The 26,985-nt window shown below is 39.5% G+C and overlaps 1 protein-coding gene across 34 annotated transcripts in view; it reads right to left on the reverse strand.

Moving 5' to 3' along the window:
- RBFOX2 (RNA binding fox-1 homolog 2) overlaps positions 1–26,985 on the reverse strand; it is a 290,265-nt gene that overhangs the window by 49,627 nt on the left and 213,653 nt on the right. For all 34 annotated transcript variants that reach the window (XM_064367978.1, XM_064367974.1, XM_064367971.1 and 31 more), the window contains one exon: positions 12,985–13,209. In XM_064367978.1, coding sequence (XP_064224048.1) covers positions 12,985–13,209 — 225 coding nt within the window. The remainder of the gene's footprint in view (positions 1–12,984; positions 13,210–26,985) is intronic.

Genomic DNA, 26,985 nt, shown 5'->3' on the forward strand with positions numbered 1-26,985 from the left:
TCAGTTAGTTTCCCAAGGTCACACAGTAAGCAGCAGACTAGGAATTCAAAACTAGGCAGCCCAATTTCATATGTGAAATCATTTTTTTTCTAGCACCATACCCATCCTCTCTTCTTCTCATTAGAAGCAAGAACCCATATGAATCCCATCCTCTCTTATCTTCTTAGGACTCTCATCTGATGTAGCAAGAGTCTCCCAGAGTGGAGACAGGCAGGGGTAAGAGGCAGGGAAGGGTGCACTAAGAGGTAACATGGGTTCTATACCATTTTTTTTTTCCCCAGAAGGGGTCTCCCTCTGTCGCCCAGGCTGGAGTGCAGTGTGGCAATCTCAGCTCACTGCAACCTCTACCTTCTGGGTGCAACTGATCCTCCTGCCTTAGCCTCTCAAGTAGCTGGGACAACAGGTGCGAGCCATCATGCATGGCTAATTTTTATATTTTTTGTAGAGACGGGGTTTTGCCACGTTGCCCAGGCTGGTCTTGAACTGCTGAGCTCAAGCGATCTGCCTACCTCAGCCTCTCAAAGTGCTGGAATTACAGGCATGAGCCACTGTGCCTCCTGGGTTCTATACCTTGACAAAAGACAAATAGGTCAGGCTATGCGGAGAAAGGGAAAGGCAAGGGAGAGAAAATAAAACCAGCAAAGGTAGGCTGACATTTAATTAGGAAAAAAGCCAAAGAACTACTAAATTGATGCGGGGACGTAAAAGTGATTTTTCTGTACAGAGTAGAAATAGAAATAGAAAATACTGGTCATGCTATATTAATGTACTTAAATGAGATCATATCTCACACCTGACATCCTCATTTTAAGTTTATCCCAATATAGACTACTAATTGCTGAAATATACAAATCAGAGAGAAAAAAGGAAATAAAAGTTTTTAAGTCTTATCTTTGTGGAAAGTGGACAGTTAATCTGATCCAAGAAAAATCTCATTCTGTAAACAGCACTGGTTTGCATTATTTTCTATTGTTAGCTGCTGAGCACCTTTACTGACCATATAAACAACGCTTCCAAGTTGTGGTTTTCCCTTTTGTGGTCATTATCCGACCTAATGTATCCACTGGGCAAGGGATAAAACAGAAGAGGCTGGATGGAATCCATTCACCAACAGTTTACAGCGAGGACTGGCAGCAGTGCTGGCCTGATGCAATCACACAGCTAAAGCCTATACATCTACCCTTCAAACAACTCATCTTTCCTGGTGCAGCTGAGCTAGCCGTCAACACTACATACACAGGAGGCTGGTGCCAATTACGTTTAATAGCAAATTAGATTTTTAAGTCTCAAAATCTCATCCTAGAAATAAGGACTACAAACGTTTTTTCTTTTTTTTTTTTAATGAGTTCTAACTTTTAAAATATTTATAACTAGGAAATAGATTCATTTTTCTGACTCCTCTATGAAACAATGGAAATATTTTAACTATACATTGTGAACAAATGTTCTGTCATAATCTAAAGGGAATTCTGAGTGATAAGATTAACTTTCCAAGTCTATCAGATTAACATTAAACACATACTACTCTGAGACAGATACTAAGGAATCTCTTAATGAATTCAGAAATACTTTTACTTATGAATTATCCATTTTCTTCAATATTTATTTTTCCTCTTTCCCCCATAGAAGTCTTCATTTCTTACTCTCATCTCTTTGAGGCTAACAGAGAAAAAAAGTGAAAAAGAAAATTCAGTTTAGCACAGTACATTTTTTGAGAATCTGATTAATGTCTGAAAATACCTAGCTAACCATCCTACTTTAATGATAGTTTGGCTGGTCACAGAATTCTAGGTTGGAAAAAAAAAATCCCTTCAGAAGATGACTCTCAACTGCCTTCTAGCTTGTAGCCTTCTAGCTGAGAAATCTGAAGGCATGATTCCCATCTCCTTGTGACTTTTTTCTCTCTTGTAGCTTGTAGGACTATCCAAATATGCCCAATGTTCTAAAACAGTATCCATAGTGATATACCTCAGTGTGGACTTATTTCATTTTTATCTATTTTATGGAGAATTCTGTAGTCTCTTTCAAGTAGGAAATTAATGTCCTCAGTCCTGGAAAGTTTTCTTGAGTTATCTGGTGATGATTACCACTCTACACATTTATCTTTCTTTCTGGAAGCTTTATTACTGGATCTTCTGGACTGGTCCTCTAATTTTCTTATCTATTCTCTTGCATTTCCCATCTCTGCCTTTTGGCTCCATTTTTCTGGGATATAGGTCCTTAATCTCTTATCTGAAATCTTTGGGGCCAAATCCATATCAGAATTTTTAGAACTTTAGAAAGGTAATAAAGAATATAACCCATAATGTAACACCCACCCCTCATCCCACCCACATACAATGAGATCTGAGGCAGTGATACTTCTTTAGCAAAATCTATAAATGCCAGAAATAGGCTGTGTTGTAAACTTATGAAAAATATAACTTTCAGAACTTTTAGAATTGTGGATAAGAGACTATAGGCTGGGTGTAGTGGCTCACATCTGTAATCCCAGCACTTTGGGAGACTGAGGCAGGCGGACCACCTGAGGTCAGGAGTTCAAGACCAGCCTGGCCAACATGGTGAACCCTCATCTCTACTAAAAATACAAAAATTAGCCAGGTGTAGTGGTGCACATCAGGAATTCCAGCTACTTGGGAGGCTGAAGTGGGAGGATCAATTGAGCCTGAGAGGTAAAGGGTGTAGTGAGCTATGATCATGCCACTGCACTCCTGCCTGGGCGACAGGGTGAGACCCCGTCTAAGAAAGAAAGAAAGGAAGAGGGAAGGGAAGGGGGAAGGGAAGAGGGAAGGAAAGGGAAGGGGGAAGGGAAGGGAAGAGGGAAGAGGGAAGGGAGAAGGGGGAAGGGGAAAGGGGGAAGGGAGAAGGGGGAAAAGGGAAGGGGGAAGGGAAGGGAGTTGTAAGTGTTAAAAAAGAAAAAAGTACTTTGGGAGGCCGAGGCGGGTGGATCACGAGGTCAAGAGATCGAGACCATCCTGGTCAACATGGTGAAACCCCGTCTCTACTAATACAAAAAATTAGCTGGGCGCGGTGGCGCGTGCCTGTAATCCCAGCTACTCAGGAGGCTGAGGCAGGAGAATTGCCTGAACCCAGGAGGCGGAGATTGCGGTGAGCCGAGATCGCGCCATTGCGCTCCAGCCTGGGTATCAAGAGCGAAACTCCGTCTCAAAAAAAAAAAAAAAAAAAAAAAAAAAAAGAAAAAAGTAGGCCAGGCATGGTGGCTCAGGCCTGTAATCCTAACACTTTGGGAGGCCAAAGTGGGTGGATCACCTGAGGTCACGAGTTCGAGACCAGCCTGACCAACATGGTGAAACCTGTTCCAGCTTGGAAACTGTCAAACTACTCATAGGCATCAAAATATTGGAGCTGAAGGACAGATGTAATTATTTTTAAGGGTAAACTGATACAGGATATATCTATTTTATGTAGGCTCAATGTATTCTGCCTTTTATTACTTTGAGGGAAAAATAAAAGCCACTCTTGGAAAAGTGGATGGCTGGATGAATAAATTCCTCTAGTTCAAGACCTCTATGTCTAGCCTAGAAATAGAACATGCTAATGATATCTACACTGTGGGCTGAAGGTAATATGGCCCAACAATGCAAGGTATGATAGACTGGGGCCTAATTTTTTCCCACTATGTTCTAGAAATACTCATTTGGGCAAATGATCCCATTGTTAAGGGCTATAACTTCTTGGCTATGTTTTAGTGGGTCACTAATCTGCAAGGCACCTTCAAATGTCAGCACATGTCATTATACAAGACCACATTTGTTACTATCATCACTGATCTCATCAGAAAATCTTTAAGTACTGAGAAATTGTCAAGCTCACAGTGAAGGATACAAATTTTTCAAAATTCTAATTTTTGCCAGGTGAGCTTACATTTTACCAATGGAAACAAATAGTGTCAGTTTTTTCCCTGAAGTGACAGGCCCACTTCATTTTCAAAAAAATGTTTGCCAGATACCCAAATCTGAATATAATTGTTTGTCCGTTAGTTGTTCTTACAAGAAAAAAAATGGTGCTCAATGAAAAAAAGCAGCTAGTTCAACTTGCAACTCAATCACACAGTACTTTTCCTTGAGACAATGAAAATATTTTGATATGTACCATAGTGCTTTATGAATACTTTTCACTTTGCCATGTAGAATATGAAAAAGATAATGTACCCAATGGTGGGAAATTAATAAAATTAATACTTTTTACTGCTTCATCAAGGACATTCTTAAGTGAACATGATTTTTTTTTTCCTGTGAGTTTGTGATAGTGAAGAATATAATGACTGCCAGCAGTACAGTTTGGTGCCATGGCCTTGATTCATGCTAAGGTGCTAGCAATGTTGCCCACCATTGCTTTTGTAATGACTGTCAAAGCCAATGTAGTGAAAACAGTGAGAATGTATTGATATTACTATGAAAATAATGCCTTGCATTGATTTCATAGCCCTCTCCTCCACCCAGACTCTGAATAGTTTAAGAAACTGCCAGTGATCTGTGGACCATACAGGAAAACTACTGCTGTAGAGTACTGCTCCTGTCTGTAATGTCCTCTACTTCACTGCAGGCTATGAGTTCACTGTTTAGGGGAAATAGTATCTACCTTCTAAAAGCATCTCTTAATGAACTCGCTTCATTACTCTCTCTCCCTCTAGCACTTACCTGTACTTTGTTTTTCTTTCTTTTTTTTTTGAGACAGAGTTTCGCTCTTGTCACCCAAGCTGGAGTGCAATGGCATAATCTCGGCTTACCGTAACTTCCTCCTTCTGGGTTCAAGTGATTCTCCTGCTTCAGCCTCCTAAATAGCTGGTATTACAGGCATCTGCCACCATGCCCGGCTAATTCTGTATTTTTAGTAGAGGTGGGGTTTCTCCATGTTGGTCAGGCTGGTCTTGAACTCCTGACCTCCTGCCTCAGCCTCCCAAAGTGCTGGGATTACAGGCACTGTGCCTGGCCTTTACTTTGCTTTTCTACTTGAACTTCTATAGGTTCAATGAGGGCAGGGGCTTTATTTTACCTTTTTAAGAACACCTAGTGCCTAGCACAGTCATGTGCACATGACAAATATATATAAAAGTTGTTCAATATAATTTATGGGAAAAAATTCAGGCTGTTGGAGCCAGATAACCTGTATTGAAATCCTCACAATGACATTTATTAGTTGTGTGATCTTGGACAAGTAATCTTGAATCTCTATAAGCCACAATTTCTTCATCTGTAAAAGAAGAGTAATAATGATACCTATTTTACATGGTGGCTGTGATAATTCAATAGAATTAACACATAAAAAGTGCTTCAAACAATATCTGGTACAGAGTAAGCACTCAAATATATTAGTTTTGTTGTTATTACTAAGTAGTTATTGCCCCATATATGTATTTAAAAAAATTATTTAAGGACTGATACTTTGATTTAAAATAGGGTAGCTCTAAATTATGTTTTAAAGAGTGTGTAAGGGGAAATAAATGTATTTTATTTTCCTAATTATCCAGTTAGGAAAACCTTATATTTAACTGAAAGACTCAATAACATGCTTTGTCTCCTAAGTAAATGATTCTAATTGTATCAAACTAAGAAGAAAGTATTTACATCATAAGGAAGAACACTGGAGAAATAAATTCTGTTACCTAAACTGATGTATTAACTCAGTGTTTTTAATAGTGTCATGCCTAACACCTTTAGAACAACTATAAGCCTCCCCCACCATTAGAAAGCACTAATAAGTGTTTGTATCCATAATATACCAGTAGAGGTGATAAAAACAGAGAAAATATTATTTCCTGCCCTCAAGAAAAATATAATCCAAAAGGTAGTTAGAATATGTACACAAATGTAAACCTCACATCTGAAGAGTGTTCACTAAAGCTTGTCTACTTCAAATTCTTTGGCTATTGATACCTGCTGCCATTTAGAAAAGTAACCCAAAGATACAGGAACTGAGATCCTTTTTTTCTCTGCAGGTAGGCCCAGGTGGTAGACTGCTAACTGCTACCTCTTTTACTAATGCACAGTAGGGGACCAACTGACTATCAAAATTAGCTCTCAGCTTAAGAGCAGAAGCTTCTAACTCAAGGTTAAAATAGATTTCTAAAACATGTTTTAAAAATAAAAATTTCAGATTTTAATGCTCAGTTCTCATTTTTGTGTAAGTTCTTTTTGTTCTCTCCAACAAGGTAAGACTATCCAACATAAACGAAATCTGAAATGAAGCTGTCGCTCACAGTAACAAAAAGCACAAATAGTACAAATAGGGACAACTGATTTTAAAAGACTTATGATGGTTAAAAATAATTACTTTGGCTGGATGTGGTGGCTCATGTCTGTAATCCCAGCACTCTGGGACGGTGAGGTGAGAGGACTGCTTAAGGCCAGGAGTTCAAGACCAGCCTCAGCAACACAGGGAGACCCGTCTCTACAAACAATAAAACAAAAATTTGCCAAGTGTGGTGGTGCACACCTGTGGTTCCAGCCACTCAGGGGAGCTGAGGCAGGAGGATTGCCTGAGCCTGGGAGGCAGAGGCTGTAGTGAGCTGAGACCACACCACTGCACTCCAGCCTGGGTGACAGAGTGAGACCCTACCTCAAAGATCCCCTTCCCCCTGAAAAAAAAAGGTAATTAAGGAACTATTTAAACAGGTAATTTTCAAAGGATTTCTTAATTTATTCTCACCACAATCCTGTATAGTCAGGTCGATTATAAACTTCATTTGAAAGATGAGGAAACTGAACTTGGGAGGTAAAATGGTTTATTCAAGACAATTATTACAATAAGGATGGCGCAGTCTTTGTTCTACCTCTTGTTTTACTCATCCAATCAGCTGTCAAATCCTCTATGCTCTACCTTCATAATGTCCCCTGAATTCATCCCCCTCACTACATAACCACTTAAGACTGTTTCCTAACCATCTGTCTGCTCCTCTATTTATCCTGCATTTGCTGTGACAGATCAATCTTCTCTGAGCACAACTCTGCTCACTTCATTTACTCATGCAAAATCTTCAATAAAGTCCACATTTCTTAGCCTGGCATTCAAATACTCTTCCAAATTTGTACTCAACTGACCCTTTTTACACTTTATTTCCCACTAGTCTCCGCCAAACACCTAAAGCTTCAGTCAAGTAGAAATCTATGCTTTATCCAGAGACATTTTGATCTTTCTCATCTTTCTCATCACTTCAACTTTGTATTGAGAACTGACATACTTAACTCTTTGCACTACCATCTATGCTTACTTGAATTCTAATTACCATTAATACAAGGCCCAGATCAATGCTGTATTCTCAAAGAAGCCTCACCTTCTTTCTCCTCAGAACTGCCATAGTACACTTGTACCTAGTTTTATTTTTTTTCCCCAAGAAGAAGCATTTACTGAGTATCTATTAAGTGTCAGGCATTGTGATAAGTCAGGGAATGCAAAAATGAACAAAAACTGCCTTTTTCTTTAAAAGCTTACAACTTAGGAAGACAAAAGTGATTTAAAAAAATCACAATTTATATGTTATATAAACAGTGGTCAGCTTAGGGTTCTACTTGAGTCTAAATGAAGGACACACAAATTTGGCTTTGCCTAGAAAAGTCCAGGAAGACCTCTGAGCAGAGATGAGACTTGGGCTGAGTGGAAAAAGATGCTAAGTGCTTGTGAAGAGGACAAGTGAATACACACAGCACACAATCTTCTTTCACTAAGTTGAATATGAGGAGTCAGAGTGGTAGTGCGAATATCAAGGACTTAGAATTCCTTAACTGTAAAAGCCCTAATATACCCCAAAGGGATATTTTATAAACCACAATAAAATACTGTTTGTGAAAGCAATTTTTAAACTGAAAAGTGAGATATAAATTTAAGATATCAATAATAAATCTGTAAATAACAACACTTCCTATCTAACTTTTGGATTTAATGGGCCACATGAATTACTAGACCATTGTTTTTAACTGATGAGTAATAAAATTAGATAGACCATTTTAAGAGACATATAAGAAGACAGTAAAAGTTCAATCAAATAATCTAAATATTGTCAAATCTAGGTTTTATGATGTACTGCTCAACTGTTCAAACTCTCTCTATATACAACACATACACACATACACTCTCTCCAAAGGTAAATAAATGGCTTAAGAGCAGTAAATTCACCCTCACATTTAAAGTATACACTTTGGGCCAGGCACAGTGACTCACGCCTGTAATCCCAGCACTTTGGGAGGCTGAGGTGAGTGGATCACTTGAGGTCAGGCATTCGAGACCAGCCTGGCCAACATGGTGAAACCCCGTCTCTACTAAAAATATAAAAGTTAAGCCTGTAATCCCAGCACTTTGGGAGGCCGAGGCGGGTGGATCACGAGGTCAAGAGATCGAGACCATCCTGGTCAACATGGTGAAACCCCGTCTCTACTAATACAAAAAATTAGCTGGGCATGGTGGCGCGTGCCTGTAATCCCAGCTACTCAGGAGGCTGAGGCAGGAGAATTGCCTGAATCCAGGAGGCGGAGATTGCGGTGAGCCGAGATCGCGCCATTGCGCTCCAGCCTGGGAAACAAGAGCGAAACTCCGTCTCAAAAAAAAAAAAAAAAAAAAAAAAATATAAAAGTTAGCCAGGCATGGTGGCAGATGCCTATAATCCCAGCTGCTTGGGAGGCTGAGGCAGGAGAATCGCTTGAACTCAGGAGGCGGAGGTTGCAGTGAGCTGAGATCACGCCACTGCACTCCAGCCTGTCTCAAAAATAAAATAAATAAAATAAAATGTATCTTTTTTTTAAAAAAGAAGCATCTTTCAACTAGAACATCCTAAAAATTTCTCATTTTATTGTTACTAACTTCCTGAAATTATAGAACTTGTGCTATCTCTGTTCACAGGCACAACTCAAAGTTCTTCCTCAGCTGTTTTTGGCAGCAATAAATTTACAATCTATACATATAGATTTCTATTCTTAATTCAATATCTCTTTGGAACTCAAACTGGTTGACATGCAAGATTACATGGTGAACAGTTTCAGGTATAAATGGAGGAACAAAAGTCTTAACTATATATACCTTACATTAAGGAACAGAGCTTGCACTTAATCACTGTCATTAGAAATATACAATCGGAGAGCTGAAACAAATGGAAATAGTAGCAATAAAGGAAAATAGAAATGGGCAATGATGAGGAGACATGTAGTAAGTAATTATAAAATGCCATGCAAGGATTCAGGGAAGAGACTTCTGGCTATGATGGCAAGAACAGATCAATGAATTGTTTCCTCAAAAGAAAATGACAGTAAGAAAGTTGGACAAAATTGTCAAAAACAGGCTATTTCAAGATTCTGAAAATCAATCCAAGGCAGACAGACAATAAATAGTGGAATGTCCTGAGAAATTGCTTAAGTTTAGGGGCAAGACATCCAGACACAAACTTAATGCCTTAAAACTTAGTTTTATCAGGGGAAGGCTGGGACCTTACCAGCAATTTTCACTGCCAGAGAGGGCAGACCTGACTTGGGACAAGCAGGAGATTGAAGGAGTGGTAGAAAATCCACAGCTTTGTCAGCTAACAGGGGCCAACCTGGTGGGAACCTAACTGGGAGAAGACATTCTTCTAGCTTGAGGTTGTGGTCTGATTAGGGTGCAGTGGAAGACCAGCTGGATATCTGAAGGGGAGATCCTGGAAAGAAAAGAGTCATAAAAGGGCCAGATATGCTCTCCTCACATCCCTGGGGGGTTGTGAAACTACATGAATGAGGAAGGAAGACATGAGAAATCTCAACAGAAAGAGAACCCAAGGCAGGCTGGAGAACTGGCTGAGCTTTGAGTGCACTTCCCAATCCACCTGGATCATCAGAGGGTGAAAACTCTACAAGCTTCAGGTGTTTGGGCACAACCTCTACACTAGTCACAGGCTAGTCATTAAGCTAGGAAGACACAAGTGACTCCTAGCCAGGCTAAAAAAATAAAGTAACAAATGAAAATCACTAAGCAGAAACATCAGTGGCCACATACTGTGTGGGAGTCAGATTCCATAGTTTAAGTATGGGCAAGTTATTTAAAACATACACACAGACTCAGAAAAATAAATAACACCCCACAGTCACTACAATACATTACTAAGATGTCCAATTTTCATTAAAAAATTACAAGACACGCAGAGAAAGAGAAAAGTGACCCAGATTCAAGAAAACAAGCAGTAACTAGAAACAGACTAAGGCCCAGATATTGGATTTAGCAGACAACTTCAAAACAGTAAATACAAACATACTTTTAAAATTAAGGCGGGACACGGTGGTTCACACCTATAATCTCAGCACTTTGGGATGCTGAGGCAAGAGAACTGCTTGAGCCCAGGAGTTCAAGACCAGCCTGAGCAACACAGTGAGACCCCGTCTTTACAAAAAATACAAAAGTTAGCTGGGTATGGTTGCATGTGCCTGTAGTACCAGCTACTCAGGAGGCTGAGGTGGGAGGATCACTTGTGCCCAGGAGGTCAAGGTTGCAGTGAGCTGAGATTGCACCACTGTCCTCCAGCCTAGGTGACAAAGTGAGACCCTATCTCAAAAAAAAATAAAAATAAAAATAAAATTAAAATTAAAAAATAAAATAAAAATAAAAAGATATGAGAAGAAATTTCAGTAGAAAAATATAAATGGAAATTCCAGAGTTGAAAAATGTAATAACTGAAATAAAAAATTAACTAGATGGCCTCAACAGCAGATTCCAAATGGCAGAACAAAGAAGGAGTGAACTGAAAAAGAGTCAACTGAAAAAGAGATCACCTGAAATTATCCAATCTAAAGAACAGAAGGAAAAAAGATCAAAGAAAAATGAATAGAACTTCAGATTATGTTTAGGTTCAGATTGAATTTTTTAAAGAAACAAAAAACCCTATGGGAGAACACCAAGTGTTTCAATTTATGTGTTAGCTAGGCGCAGTGGCTCATGCCTGTAATACCAGCACTTTCGGAGGCCAAGGCAGGCAAATCATGAGGTCAGGAGTTTGAGACCAGCCTGGCCAACATGGTGAAACCCCATCTCTGCTAAAAATACAAAAATGAGCCAAGTGTGGTGGCACATGCCTGTAATCCCAGCTACTTGAGAGGCTGAGGCAGGAGAACTGCTTGAACCTGGGAGGCAGAGGTTACAGTGAGCTGAGATTGTGCCACTACACTCCAGCCTGGGCAACAGAGCAAGACTTCATCTTGGGGGAAAAAAATTTATGTGTAATGAGAGGCCCAAGAAAAGAGAAGAAAGGAAAAAATATGTTTGAAGAAATTATAGTCAAAAACATCCCAAATTTGATGAATATAGATTTCAAAATCTCAAGAAAACCCAAGTATGATAAAAACAAAGAGATCCACTCCTAGACACATCATAGAGAAACTGCTTAAAGCAAGACAAACAGAAAATCTTGAAATCATCAAGAGAAAAACAACTCATTACCTACAGGAGGACCAACAACAGGATTAACAGCTGACTTTTCATCAGAATTAGCTGACTCCCATGCAAGTGGTCCACAGGATGACATATTTAAAGAACGGGGTATGGAGGAAGAAACTGTCAACCAAGAATTCTATAGCTAACAAAACTATCATTCAAAACTGAACACACAAAAAAACAACATTTCCATATAAACAAAAACAGACTATTTGTTTCCAGCTGGTCTACTCTAAAGAAAATACTAAAAGAAGTCCTTTGGACTGAAAGCAAATGACACTGGATAATAACTTAGACCTATAGGAAGATATGAAGATCACTGAAAATGGTGAAAAAAACCATAAACAACAGAGCTAGATCTTTCTGTGCAGATTATAGAACATTTCAATCTTTAGAAATATGCCACACAAGGCTGGGCGTTGTGGCTCATGCCTCTAATCCCAGCACTTGTGGAGACCATGGTAGGAGAATTGCATGACAGGAGTCCAACATAAGCCTGAGCAACAAAAGAAGAACTTGTCTCTAAAAAAGAAAAAATGAGTTGGGTGTGGTGGTGTATGCTTGTAGTTCCAGCTACACGGGAGGCTGAGGCAGGAGAATCACTTGAGCCCAGGAGACTGAGGTTGCAGTGAGCTATGTTCATGCCACTGCACTCCAGCCTGGGTGACAAAGCAAGAGACAATACAATTTTCCTTATGTTGATATGAGATACACATCTATTATTAATTTATGACATTTCCTTTACTTTAGCAAGTTAGTAGTAAAAAGTGAGGTCAAAGAGATAAGCTGGGGCTTGAGACTAGTAAACCAAGTACAGAGTTTGAATTTTATTCTAATTGCATTAGAGAACTATTAAGAGTTAAGTAGGAAATCAGCAAAATTTGCATTAAAAAAACCACAACTATCTTAGTGCTACAGTGAAGGATAGACAAGTTAGGCAACAGTAATACTGGAAATAAGTGATGAGGTTTGGAATAGGATGGTGATGATGATAAATTCTTTTAAATTTCCTAACAGCCTCTTCAGGTAGGTAATATTATCTTCATTTTAGAGTGAGCCAAGGGCAAAGAAAGATTAAATAAGTGGTCCAAGGTCAAACAGTTTAGTAGGGGCCATACTAAGATTCAAACACAAACAATCTGGTGGAAGAGTAGTAAGATGTAGAGAAGGTGAAGTAGTTTTAGAGTTATGGTTATCAAGGCTTGCTAGTCAATTAGATGTGAAGATGAAAGAAATAAAGAATATACCTAGGTTTTTCCTGAGCAACTGAGCTTGGTAGTATAATTATGTAGAGAAAGGATGTAAAATAAGAAGAAAAGGGGTTCCAGGAGCTGAACAGAGAAAGAGGCAGCAGCAGAAGAGCCAGTGCTTGGCGGGAAAATTGGGACAGCACGAAAAGCCAAAAGACTAAGTATTTCTAGGAGGAGAAAGGATAATGTATACAATGCTGCTGAGAGGTGTAAATGAGAACAGGTGTAAATGCTAAATTAATGTAGAGAGTTTTCTAGTTGTATAATTAAGGTAAAAATTTCTCTATGATTGCGACGCATGCTTCTGTTTTTCACCTCATAGTTCACATACCGTAAGAGATCCATTTTGTGTGCTGGGTGAGTTGCTGCTCTGCTCCCCGTGGGCTTGCGTACTTCCATAGAGTGTCAGGTCATGCTCACCAGTCTGGCCGGCATAGTCTTGAGTGTGTGGCACCCCATATTCTGTGGGAATTCCATTCTGCGGAGGTGGTGGAAATGGGATGGTAGTAAAAGGCTGAACCATCGCGTCAGGAGTTGTTGTTGGCTCCTGGTTACCCTAAAACAAACAACGAGAAAAACAAAAAGTGACTCTGAATCCTTCTTACCTAACTAGTTTTAAAGTGAGTATATGGAATTATCCGAACATTCTCTCACTGCACAGGCTGGGTGCGGTGGCTCACGCCTGTAATCCCAGTAGTTTGGGAGGCCAAGGTGGGCGGATCACCTGAGGTCGGGAGTTTGAACAGCCTGACCAACATGGAAAAACCCCATCTCTACTAAAAATACAAAATTAGCCGGGTGTGGTAGCGCATGCCTGTAATCCCAGCTACTTGGGAGGCTGAGGCAGGAGAACCGCTTGAACCCAGGTGGCGTGGCGGTGGTTGTGGTGAGTTGAGATCCCGCCATTGCACTCCAGCCTGGGCAACGGTCTCAAAAAAACAGGAAGGAAGTCCAATTTTTCGTCATCAAATCGGCAAAAAAAATTAAGCTGTTTTATTGTGATATAACCATCATATAATAAACAGCACTTATTTGTTTATAGTATACAATTTAGTAAGTTTTGATATATGTACTTATATTCTCATAAAATCGTCACAATCAAGATAGTCAACACATATATCCAAAACCCCCAAAAGTTTCCTTGTGCCCCTCAATAAGTGTGTATTACTTTTGTAATAAAACCTACACAATATATTGTTTTTACTATTAAAGAGAATGACAAAAAACAGATACTCAATAAAGGGAAGCCAATATTCTGAAACATTGAATTACTGTGTTACCCTTAAGAGAATGGTAATGATCTACCTAGAAACAAAAATTCATAACTCTCTTCCATTGAAAAGTTAAACAACTTCAAAATGCAGCTGTCTCCACTGTCCAAGAATCATTTCTACTTGGTAATAAAAACTGCTTTATCTAAAAGTGATGAAAGCAAAAAGGCAGAGAATTGGGGGTGGGGGACTACAATAGTCTAGATAAAAAGTGATGAACTGATTACAGTTATTAGTAGGAAGGGACAGAGTCATAGGCTGAGTTGTGCTTCTCCCCAACTCATATGTTGAGGTTCTAACCCTCACTACCTCAAAATGTCATTGTTTTTATAGACAGGGTCTTTAAAAACGTAAATAAGTTAAAGTGATGTCATGAGGGTGGGCCTTAATCCAATTGGAGTAGTGTCCTCATAAGAAAAGGGAAAGTGGATACAGACACATACAAAAGAAGGTCCAAGCGAAGACACAGAGCACGGCCATCTACAAGTCAATGAAAAAGACATTAGAAACCAACCCTGCTTACACCCTGATCTTGCACTTCTAGCCTCCAGAATGGTGAGAAAATATGTTTCTATATTGTTATGTAATACTTTGTTATGGAAGCCCTTGCAAACTAGTGGCAGGAACGGAGATTCTATAACACAGAAATAAAAATTAAAAAAACTGCTTTACCTAAAAATGTTCCTGCTATTGGACATAATGACTCATACCCTGTAATCCCAGCACTTTGGGAGGCTGAGATGGAAAGACTGGCTGTGGCCAGGAGTTCAAGACCAGCCTGGGCAATACAGAGCGACCCTGTCTCCAGAAAAACTTTAAAACATTAGCTGGGCATGGTGGCAAGTGTCTGTAGTCCCAGCTACTTGTGAGGCTGAGACAGGAGGATTGCTTGAGCCCAAAAGCTGGAGGCTGCATTGAGCCATGATTGGACCACTGCACTCTAGCGTGGATAACAGAAAGACCCTGTCTCTTAGGAAAAGAAAAAAGTCTGGGTCTGTAATTCCAGCACCTTCTGAGGCTGAGGTGGGCTGGCCAACATGGTGAAACTCCATCTCTATTAAAAATATAAAAACTAGCCAAGCATGGAGGGAAATGCCTTTAATCCGAGGTATCTGGGAGGCTGAGGCAGGAGAATCGCTTGAACTCAGGAGGACTGACATTTTGCAGTCTTCTGCAAATGCAGTGAACTGACATTGCTGCCACTGTACTCAAGCCCAGACAAGAGTAAGACTCGCCATCTCAAAAAAACAGAAAAAAAAAGGCGCTCTCTTTAGTTCTTAGAAAATGTGCTGGGCTGGGCGCGGTGGCTCACGCCTGTAATCCCAGCATTTTGGGAGGCCGAGGCGGGTGGATCACGAGGTCAAGAGATCGAGACCATCCTGGTCAATATGGTGAAACCCCGTCTCTACTAAAAATACAAAAAAATCAGCTGGGCATGGTGGCGCGTGCCTGTAATCCCAGCTACTCAGGAGGCTGAGGCAGGAGAATTGCCTGAACCCAGGAGGCGGAGGTTGCGGTGAGCCGAGATTGCGCCATTGCACTCTAGCCTGGGTGACAAGAGCGCAACTCTGTCTCAAAAAAAAAAAAAAAAAAAAAAAGAAAAGAAAATGTGCTATGAAAACGTTAAATTTTTGAGCCCATAAAATTTTTTTGGAAAAAGTCTCTTTGTCACCCATCACTATATAACTTCTTTTCCTTATTTCTAGGTTAGGATAGTATATATGATTTCTTTTTAGCTATTCTGGACATCTGAACAGAGATATAAAATAGTTATCACTCTTCTCCTTCAAATTATTCAATCCTCTGTCTCTCTGTATCTATCTAGCCATATGAAACACACTGCTTCAGAAGCCCTCACTGGATGTACCAGCCCGAAGACAGGTAAGAAAAATAACTGAATTGGAATTCAGGTGGACTGGTGAATCAAATACAGTAAGAGCACCAAAGGTCTTATGGCCACATCAGGCATAAATATATCTTACAGGAATCCATAAGAAAGTTCTACTAAATAATTGATAAAGGCTAAAAGACACAGTTCAAGTTAGGATTAACAAGGCCAAGGGGACTTTCTCGTGCTCTGACAGTACTCCTCTCAGCCTCCTCATTTTACTCCAGCCTCCATTCTCCACCCCAGCCTGCTGGGAATGAGACTCTGGCACACAAGTACACAGTGTGAATTCTCCCAAAGGGGTATTCTCAACAGGGCTGAAACTGAATAAACACATCAATTAGCAGTGGAAGATGGAGAGAAAGGTAAAAACATTTCCTATGATCCACTTGCAGCCTAGGCACTAGGCGTTTCACAGAAATGCAAGCTAGGCACAGGCTCTGTTTTCCTAGAGGAGAAATGTAACCTCTGTTAGGAGGTCAAGAAGAAATTCTTAGTGAATTATTTTGTTATAGAAATTTCTTTTAAATTTTTTGTTAAAAATTAACAATTGTTTATATACTAAGGTAATGAAATTGAGATAGGAGTGATTTAACATTTTCTCTCACATATCCTGCAATATCTGAATATTTCCCCAAGTATGTATTATTAAAAACATTAAATGGTTTCAGATTTCTATTAAATTTCCAGGCCATATTCCACAGTTGTATGTTCAGAAAACAGCCCTCAGCAAACTATGAGGTAATAGTTCACATGATTATTTCTGGGTATGAATTTACCTCTAAACTTATATAAAATGTTTTGTTTCTAATACCAGAGGCTAAGCTCACCTGAGAAAAGAAATTATTAGCTTTCTCTTTAGTCCACAAGGCTAGACAGAATAGCTCTTTTCCCTAACCTAGCAATCTATAAACTTTCTTCTATTTCCAGTTAGTAGTAATTCTTTCCTTTCCTATATTCTTATAGTATCTAGCTTGCATCCTGTACAAGACATTTAAATATAAAGCCTCATACTCAACAAATCTAAATATGTGTTTTAACTCTCCTATTAGATTAAAAGGTTCATTATGATGGGTGGAGACTGTCCTGTACAATGTAGAATCCCACATGGTACATAATAAATATGAAGTGTTAAACATTCATGAAACAGAGGAAGACTGAGATAGTCACGTGTGTGCACATTACAGCAAACTGCTTTGCTGGGCTAGAGTAGAGAGCATAACAAGGGATAACATACAATGAAACAAATGTTGATATCCTGGGTTGATATCAAACTGGATGTAGGGATGGGAAGGCAGAAGGGGTGAAGCATTAGGAAAGAAAAGAATCAACATTTATGTGCTTATGCTTTAGGCACTTCATTTCCTTTTGCCTTACAAACACAGGCTTTAAGAGTTATTGACCTGCTGTGAGTGAAAATCAGATGTAACTTAATTTCTGAGTTGAGAATGACGTCTTTCTCCTTTAAACCACAGATAGTTACAGAGGCGATACATATTATATACAGTCTTAAGGTGTACAATGTGAAATATGCTAAATGCTTTTATTCTAAATTCAAATATACAGTTGTCCCTTCACATCTGCAGGTAATTGGTTCCAGGAACATCCTAGCCCCCACCCACCACAGATGCCAAAATCCTTGGATACTCAAGTCCTTTATATAAAATGGCATAGTATTTGCATATAATCTACTTACGCACATCCTCTTGTATACTTTAAATCATCTCTAGATAACTTATAATACCTAGTATAATGTAAATGTTACATAAATAGTTGTTATGCTGTAGTGTTTAGAAAATAATGACAAGGGCCTGCATGGTGGCTCATCCTGTAATCCTAGGTCTTTGGGAAGCTGAGGAGGGAGGATCACTTGAGCCCAGGAGTTTGAGATCAGCTTAGGCAACACAGTGGAATCCTGTCTCTACAAAAATTTTTTAAAAATTAGCTGGGCCTGGTAGCACGTGCCTGTAGTCCCAGTTGCTCAGGAGGCTGAGATAAGAGGATTACTTGAGCTTGGGAGATAGAGGCTGCAGCGAGCTATGATTACAGCACCGCATTCCAGCCTGGGTGACAGAGTGGGACCCTGTCTCGAAAAAATAAAGAAAAGAAGAAAGTATCAAGAAAAAAAAAAAGTCTGGCCAGGCACAGTGGCTCACATCAGTAATCCCAATGCTTTGGGAAGCCAAGGCGGGGGGATCCCTTGAGCTAAGGAGATTGAGACCAACATGGGCTAAGGGAGACCCTGTCTCCTAAAAAGAAAAAAAGTCTGTAAGTATTTAGTACAGACACAGTCACACAGTCATCCGATTTTCCTCCCTAATTTTTCAATCCACAGCTAGCTGAATGCACAGATGCAGAACCTGTGGCTATGGACAGACAACTATAGTATCACAGTCATCAAACAGGAATCCATTCAAAGGTCTATTACCTTACCCACAGCAATCTCAGAGGTTCAATCATCACCTAGAGAGAGGTGACTTCCAATGTTTTTTCTAGGTCAAACCATGTGCTTTCTCCCAAGTTTACATGGAATGTAGTAAAATAGAAGAAAGCATGAACCTAAAAGGCAGACTTGAGTTTAAATCCCAATTATATCTCGTACCAGATAGGTTGCTTACTTCAGATGTGGTTGTGAAAATTGAGAGAGCAAGTGAAACTGTTTTGTTAATGATTCTTTAGCATATTTTCTGAATACTATTTAAAAGCTATGCAAAGTATCATAAGAGAACACAGAAATAGCCCAAAATATAACTGTCTTCATATTTCTAGGATAAAGTGTATGTAATCTTTGAGAGAGAAGGATGTATTTTTGTTTATATCTTCTCAATTATTTCTCAACTTCATTCTGATTTTCTCAGTTTGGTCATCTTACACACAAAACCTACTATTGCACTGCTTCTAATCAACAGGCTGCAAATCCTAAAAGCTTCTCAATTCCCATACCACATATATGGTCAGAAGGGATCATGCACACAAATAGATCAATATTAATTTTATTCATACCATCATAAAAAGAATCACTTATTTAGGTAGTACACATTCTCACCAGTTTATCACCACTGACAATGTTACTAATAATTTTTCGAGTGCTGTTTATAAATGGAAATTGATTTTCTAGGATTATAATATAAATAAAATGTTCTGCTTTTAAGTATTTTTATAAATGATATCATTTTGATCCATTGGGATTTGTTTAGATAGGCTCAGATTTCAAGCTCTACTTGCCTTTGTTTAAAAAAAGAGTGCCGCCGGGCACGGTGGCTCACGCCTGTAATCCCAGCACTTTGGGAGGCCGAGGCAGGTGGATCACGAGGTCAAGAGATAGAGACCATCCTGGTCAACATGGTGAAACCCTGTCTCTACTAAAAATACAAAAAATTATCTGGGCATGGTGGCGTATGCCTGTAATCCCAGCTACTCAACCCAGGAGGCGGAGGTTGCGGTGAGCCGAGATCACGCCATTGCACTCCAGCCTGGGTAACAAGAGCGAAACTCCGTCTCAAAAAAAAAAAAAAAAAGAGTGCCTAGGCAAAGCCCTATCATTCTTCTCAGATCTGGTACTAAGAGCAGTGGCTTCTGACCAACTGTTTGTGACAAGAGGAAAATAACAGTTATACAACCATTATCTCAGAAAGATAAGAAGACAACACTGAATTTAAAACCATCTGAGACCAATCTTTTAAAAAAAATTAACTCTGTAGAACAGACAAAGAAAATCCAGATGAATAAAATGGATAAACAAACACAAAACAATGCTCATTTGCTAGACTTAAAGCAAAATTACTCCAGATTCTTAACTTACATAAATAATTAAATTTAACAGTGCTTCCCCCAAATCTCCTTCCTTCACTATCTAAGATACTCTGTTTTCTTTTTTGTTTTTTTTTTTTTAAGTCTAAAGACAGCCAAGCTATTGAACTGTTCTTAACTTCTTCTTTAAACTACCATAACCCAGAGGAAGAGCTATAGGGTAGGACTGTTTTGCTTTTCTCATCTCAAAAAAGTTTCACAGTTTTGAGTAGCCAGAACAGAAAAAAAGTGTTAGTGTCTAATAATCCTGAATACATTTCTGGCAAGTTAGATAAAAGTAATACATTTTCTCTTTTACAATACATTTAAACTACACTCAGAGTCCTAAGATGTTAGACAACTTGTAGGTAAATTTGAAGTTGACAGGAAAAATCTATACAATGAAGTCTCCAAATATTTACATTCAGGTTGAATTCTAAGGGTTCGCTTTTCACTTGGTTGTTTGAAACTTACTGAATGTCCAAGATCCCAGTGAAGCTCATGGAAAAAGATTCAAATTATATAATAAGGATTACAGTAATAAAAAAACCAATCACCACCGAAGTATTAAGAGAAAATGTTGTCTAATTTTGGGTAAGGAGTTCAGACACAGCTATTTCTGTTGCAGTCTCAACAGTAAGATGCAGTAAGAAACTATTTCCATAATACCCAGCTCCCTCACACCTATCAACTCATCTTTTACCTTCTTCCTTGAAAGCAAAGATGCCCATATTTTATTGTATATAACATCCATTCAGGGAACATATTTAAAAATGCACATGTCAAGATCCATTCCCCATAGATTAGGATTCGGTGGATTGGAGCGGGGCCCTGGTACTTACTGGTACAGGTGGTTTGGGTCCCACACTCTGAGAACATTGATTTAGAGGCTTTGGCTGGCAAAATGAAAGAGAACTATGGTTGCAGCATGCTTCCAGAAAACGTCCTGAACCATCTACACCTTTAGCAGAACAGAGTCAGTTCTAGCTCCCAAGGTAATCCTAGCAGCTTGGGAGGCCGAGACATGCGAATTACATGAGGTCGGGAGTTCAAGACCAGTCTGGCCAACATGGTAAAACAATGTCTCTACTAAAAATACAAAATTAGCCAGGTGTGATGGCACACGCCTGCAATCCCAGCTACTTAGGAGGCTGAAGTATGAAAATTGCTTGAACATGGGAGGCAGAGGTTGCACTGAGCCAAGATCATACCACTGCACTCCAGCCTGAACAACAGAGTAAGACTTTGTCTGAAAAGAAAAAAGGCATAGATTATGAGAAGAAGGTAACAGTGGCTATAAATCTAAGTTTCCTAAAAGTAGAGAGTTACCTTCTTATATGGAACCTACATCTGAGAGAACAAACACTAATTATTTTCTAAAATGCAAATCTACTGAAATGAGGCTTCACAATGGATCCTTCTTTTAGCATGGGTATAACTAAAGAATCAGGAACAAAGGATGAGTGTGCTACAGCCATATAAAGGGGAGATGGAATTCAGGAACAAGACCAGTACAATCTTGAGCTCTTATAAACAGACAATAAAATAAATTTTTTAAAAACCAGGTAATACAATATACATCCTTGCTTAGAATAACAATAAATGACAGAAGCTGGTATATGTAAATCTAAGGGCAGTTATAGGCTTAGCCAACAAGAATTGTAAAACTTGCCTCCAAATCACTTGTCTTACACACACACACACAAATACACACACACACACACATACACACACCCCTCTCTTCTGAATTACTCAGAGGGAAAAGCCAGTCCGGTCTTTCCCTTGAGGCTGAGTTTTGCCATCTCACAGCAATGTACTCCAACACTGAATATTTAAACAGGAAAATAAATATTTCAGAACAAAGTCATTCAAACCAATAGTCTATTAGGTGAAAAGTGACAAACCCTGTAATGCTCTTAATATCTCTGATCTCTTAAAAGCTCTTTCTTCTATTTCTCCTTAAAGCAGTATTTAGAACCTCAAACATTCATGAATCATGTCTTCCACTGGCATCAACAGACAGCAAGAACTACTCTGGTTCAGCTACCTGCTTCCTTGGAAATGGAAGACCCTTACATACAATTAATAGTTAAATGTCTATTCTATCCAATGTAATTGGTGATTTACACAATCCATGAAAAATTATTCTTTTTCTAAACCAAACTTTTCACTACAATTTAAATTAATTTATTTATTTTGTCATAATGGACAATTAAGTTTGCATCTTCTATATGCCAAAATGGAATAGCCTTAAAAATAGTCACAGCCAGGTGTGGTGGCTCACACCTGCAATCCCAGCACTTTGGGAGGCTGAGATGGGAGGACTGCTTGAGGCCAGGAATTCAAGACCAGCCTGGGCAACATAGCAAGACCCTACCTCTAAAAAAATTTTTTTTTCTTTTAAATAGTCAGGTGTGGTGGCATGCACCTGTAGTGCTAGCTACTCAGGACTCAGGAGGCTGAGGTGAAAAGACCACTTGAGCCCAGGAGCTTGAGGCTACAGTGAGACTAGATCACACCACTGTACTCTATCCTGAGTGACAGAGAGAGATCATGTCTCTAAGAAAAAAAACAAAACAAAGAAATAGTTTTAACTCAGGTTTCAAATAAAACACTGGCAAGGTATTAGAATGTCTTCTGAATTACAAAATATTTCATTATGCTTTATAGATTTTGTTATGCATTCTATTGTAGTCTGCCTCTTTAAAACAGAAAATTCACATGATATACATATAGTAACAGAGAAAAATTTTTCTCTATCCCTTTCCCAGAACAAAACACATTTTGTCTAAGACCATGGTTACATGGTGGCTTAAATATTCTCTAATCAGTTAACAAGTCTCTAAATCAGCCAGAGACTGAATCATAAACTTCTTCATCATAGCTTCCTCACCAAATGAAGTGATGATGAGCACACAGCAGGTGACCTTTAGAAAATACCTGCTGATTGTACTAACCAGGGGATTGAATATCTGCTTCTGCAGTATAAGTCTATAAAAAGATAGGAACCATTCTCTCAATAGCTTTACCAACTCTACCTGGGACCTTATCACAATATAAATAATCATTCTATTAAGATACATATAAGACTACATGTGAGAGTCCACATTATGTACTATGGGAAATGAAAAGAAATATGAGTCACTGCTCTCACCTAGGCTATCCAAAGAATTTTTTTTTAAATAAATAGCTCTGTTTTAACTTAACCTCAACCTAATCAATTCTCCAAGCAGCTGCCAGAATGATCTTTCTAAAATAAAACCTAAATCTGATATTGTTAATTTATCTTCTTAAAATCCTAGACTCTCAATATTTACAGTCTCAAGTCCAAATGCCTTAGCATGGAAGTCATGCCCCTTGCACACTTCATCTATTCAGCTTCAACTCTTGCCATAAAATATTTGAGTACCTACCATGTGTTAGATACTCCGTTCTAGCTGCTGAGGAAACAACAGTGATTAGAAAGACAAAGTCCCTGCCCTTATGGAGTTTACATTCTAGTAGAAAGAGACAAATAATAAACTGGCAAGCAAAACAATAAAGAGATGGTGTGCTACAGAGAAAAAATAAGAGGAGGGTATCAGAGATTGGGCTAGAGGGATACAGAATTTCTATTTTCAAGGAAAGTAATATTTATTATACTTTTTTAGAAATTAAGGCAACAAGCCATTTGTGTATCTGGATGGAAGAAGACTCCAGAAAAAGGGAACACAAATGCAAAGTCCCATAGACAAAAATACATGCAGCTTATTCTAAGAACTAGGAACATGGAGGCCTTGGAGGCCTATGGGATCGGACTGGAACAAGCATGGAACAGAGTGGTAGGAGATGAAGGAAGAAAGGTAGAAGTGGGGAAAGAGAAATGTTGGTGGAAATCCTGTAAAGCTTACAGCCACTGCAGGGATTTTAGCTTTTACACTTCACTCCACTAAGAGTTTTGAGCAGAGAAGTGGCGTGATTGGAATTAGGTTGTAAATGCACCACTCGGTAAAGACAAAGGCAGGGAGTCCTGTTGGGAGGTGACCCTGATAATTAACCTGAGATGAGGAGGGTTTGGAGCAGGTGGTAATCTAATGTGTGTCAAATGCTGGAAAACACCATGTGCTGTTTCACCTTCCAGTTTCTTTGCACCTAGTATTCGTTCTGCTTAGAAAGCTTTTCTCCTTTCTACTCATCTGGCTAATACATACACAATCTGTAATATGTATTCAGAAATCTACTCCTCTCTAGGGGTTTCTAATTCACTCAAATAAGGGGAAAAAATCATTTCTTCTTCCTACCCTCCCCAACCTAAAACTTAAAGCTATTGTGGTACTTACATGTTACTACAATTATTTGCTTACATACGTATGAACATGAACTCTTTGAGGGCAGGTAATTGTCCAGGTCTAATTCATCTTTGTATCCCAGTGACTACCTTAAAAGTTCTCAATAAGTATTTGTTAAAGAAATAAAAGATGTTTTAACCTAGTAGATATATAAGCAACCACAAACTTCTGTTATGACAAAAATGATATATGGTGGTACAGGAAGAGACCAACACTCAGCATTGGGAAACAAAGGTGATATGAAGTAGGGAAGATAAGGATATCCATTAGAAGGATACCACAAACTTTGCAGAGACTTATACTAAAGCTATGAACTATATACAACAGGCATAGAGAGATATAGACTAGGGGACTGAGCTAAGACAATCCAAAGGCAGAATTGGCAGAACCTGGCAAGGAGTATGAGAGAGAAGAAGACTATTAGATTTCAACTCCAGGGTACTGTATGCTAACAAGGAGTGAGCAGGAAGAAGTGGGAAAGAACAAAGGATCAGTTCTAGCAGTCCAAGATGTTCCTGATATAAACTAATTTAGATCCAGGTCAGGTGCAGTGGCTCACACCTGTAATCCCAGCACTTTGGGAGGCTGAGGTGGATCATGAGGTCAGGAGTTCAAGACCAGCCTGCCCAAGATGGTAAAACCCTATCTCTGCTAAAAATACAAAAAAGCCAGGCGCAGTGGCAGGCACCTGTAATCCCAGCTACTTGAGAGGCTGAGGCAGGAGAATCGCTTGAACCCAGGAGGCGGAGGTTGCAGTGAGCAGAGCTCACACCACTGCACTCCAGCCTGGGCAACAGAGTGAGACTCTGTCTCAAAAATAATAATAATAGTAATAATAATCAGATTGTATTTTTTAATATTTGAAGTTCATTCTGTTTTCTGAATGCATTCTAAAACATCCTTGATAGTTATTTCCAGAGCGTTTTTGGTAACTAATTTTTCCTTTTTAAATTTTATTTTTTACCTTTATCAAATTAATACATACACATGATAGCAAATCAAATAGGTAAGAAGAGCTTATGATGAAAAGCAGCAGTATCCTGGCCAGGCATGAGCCAACATGTCAGGCATAATCCCAGCACTTTGGGAGGCAGAGGCAGGTGGATCACCTGAGGTCAGTTCGAGACCATCCTGGCCAACATGGTGAAACCCTGTCTCTACTAAAAATATAAAAATTAGCCAGGTGTAGAGGCAGGCGCCTGTAATCCCAGCTACTTGGGAAGCTGAGGCAGGAGAATTGTTTTAACCTGGGAGGTGGAGGTTTCAATGAGCCAAGATCGTGCCACATACTCCAGTCTGTGTGACAGAGACTCCGTTTCAAAAAAAAAAAAAAAAGGCAGTAGTATCCTATTCTTCCCTCTGTTAGTCCTTTGAGGATGGACCCTCTTTTAATAGTTCTTTAAAAGGCAGAGGTTCTCAGGCCAAAGGCTGCCATTAGGGATTACTGACTCCTCTGACCACCCCCAAGCTTTGGCAACACGTGCTCAGTACAGACCTGATCTGCCTAACGACTGCAGGACCTGGCCTCCCAACCTGAGGCCACTCAAGGAAGGGGTGAAGTGAGTTAACTGTTTGAATGGCAAACTTTGACCAAAAGGGGGAGGAGCAGGAAATGGGAGGAAACCATAAATACCTCTTCACATCTTTTTGGGACAGAAAGGACAGAAAAGCAATAGCTCTACACAACCTTCCTGAAGACTTCCAGTAAAACCAAGCAATCAGCAAGGCCTATTACAAAGCCTGGGCCAGCCTTTCTGCCTTGTGTCACTCTCCTTTCCCTCCTGCTTTCCCGAGACAGTACTCCCCAAAAAAGTGTTAGTGGGTAAGGGTTTGTTTCAGACTCAGTTTTCCAGCGAACAATAGCTAAAGACAGTCTATGACTTGTGTCTTGTATTTTCCATTTTGGTGTCTTAAACCTCTACTTTTTGGGAGTATCTCCAATTCTATTTGGCTGTCCCTCTACTGTGTGCTTTCCATTGACAATAATGTTCTAAATCTCCTTTTGCATTCTCTAATTGTTTTTCATTACACCTAGTACTGATTTTATAAATGTTAGTATCTTCCAGAATCTGAGTATTTTAGTTAGTAGACTTCTTTAAACTTCTCTACTGTTTCCTGCATTTTCTGTTGCCCCTAGGTTCAGGTTTTCCTTTTGTTCTCTTTCATGCTAAAAGTTCCTCTCAGACGCCTAATGATCCTCATGCGCTAGTAACCCAGGTAAAAGGACTTGTTAGCTAGTATAGGTTTCCTCTGTGAATCTGCTTTCTGATTAGATCTCTCCTTGGAATTAAAATTGCAATGAGAACTCAGTATAAGATAGAGAAGAGCATGTCACTGGCAGGCTTTGTTTTAGTGTAAGCCACTAGCAAAGTGCAGAATGCCCTCCCCCTTCATTTCCCTACTACATATGAGACCAAAGGAAGGGGTGCCAGTATCTAAAACACACACAAAATTAAATTCTCCCAAACATTCTGATCAACTTCTTTGGAGAGAAACACTGTTTTATGTTTCGTTTTTCCATTGTTTTTTGTTTTTGTTTTGAGAGGAAGTCTCGCTCTGTCACCCAGGCTGGAGTACAGTGGTATGATCTTGGCTCACTGCAGCCTCTGCTTCCTGGGTTCAAGCAATTCTCCTGCCTCAGCCTCCCAAATAGCTGGGATTACATATGGCCACCACCACCCCCGGCTAATTCTGTATTTTTAGTAGAGATGAAGTTTCACCGTATTGGCCAGGCTAGTCTCGAACTCCTGACTTCAGGTATCTGCCCGTCTTGGCCTCCCAAAGTGCCAGGATTGTAGGAATAAGCCACGACCCCCAGCCTTGTTTTTCCTTTGTTAATGCTAGAGAAAGGGGGTGGCATAGTACTTGCCGACTACTGCCATTGGAAGGGGTTGGAAAGGCTCTGGCAATGCCAGGTAACTGAGTTACCCCCCTAAATAAACACTGAATTCTTCTGTTTTCTGTCTCTTTTTCATTTTTGCTCAGAGAGCTCCCATGGGTTCCCCCTGGGCTGACTAGCTTCCACACCATTAGCAAGCAACTTCCTTGTATTCACT

The sequence above is a fragment of the Aotus nancymaae genome, unplaced genomic scaffold, assembly GCF_030222135.1.
Source record: "Aotus nancymaae isolate 86718 unplaced genomic scaffold, 86718_ANA_hifiasm-v0.15.2.pri h1tg000076l, whole genome shotgun sequence".
NCBI lineage: Eukaryota > Metazoa > Chordata > Mammalia > Primates > Aotidae > Aotus > Aotus nancymaae.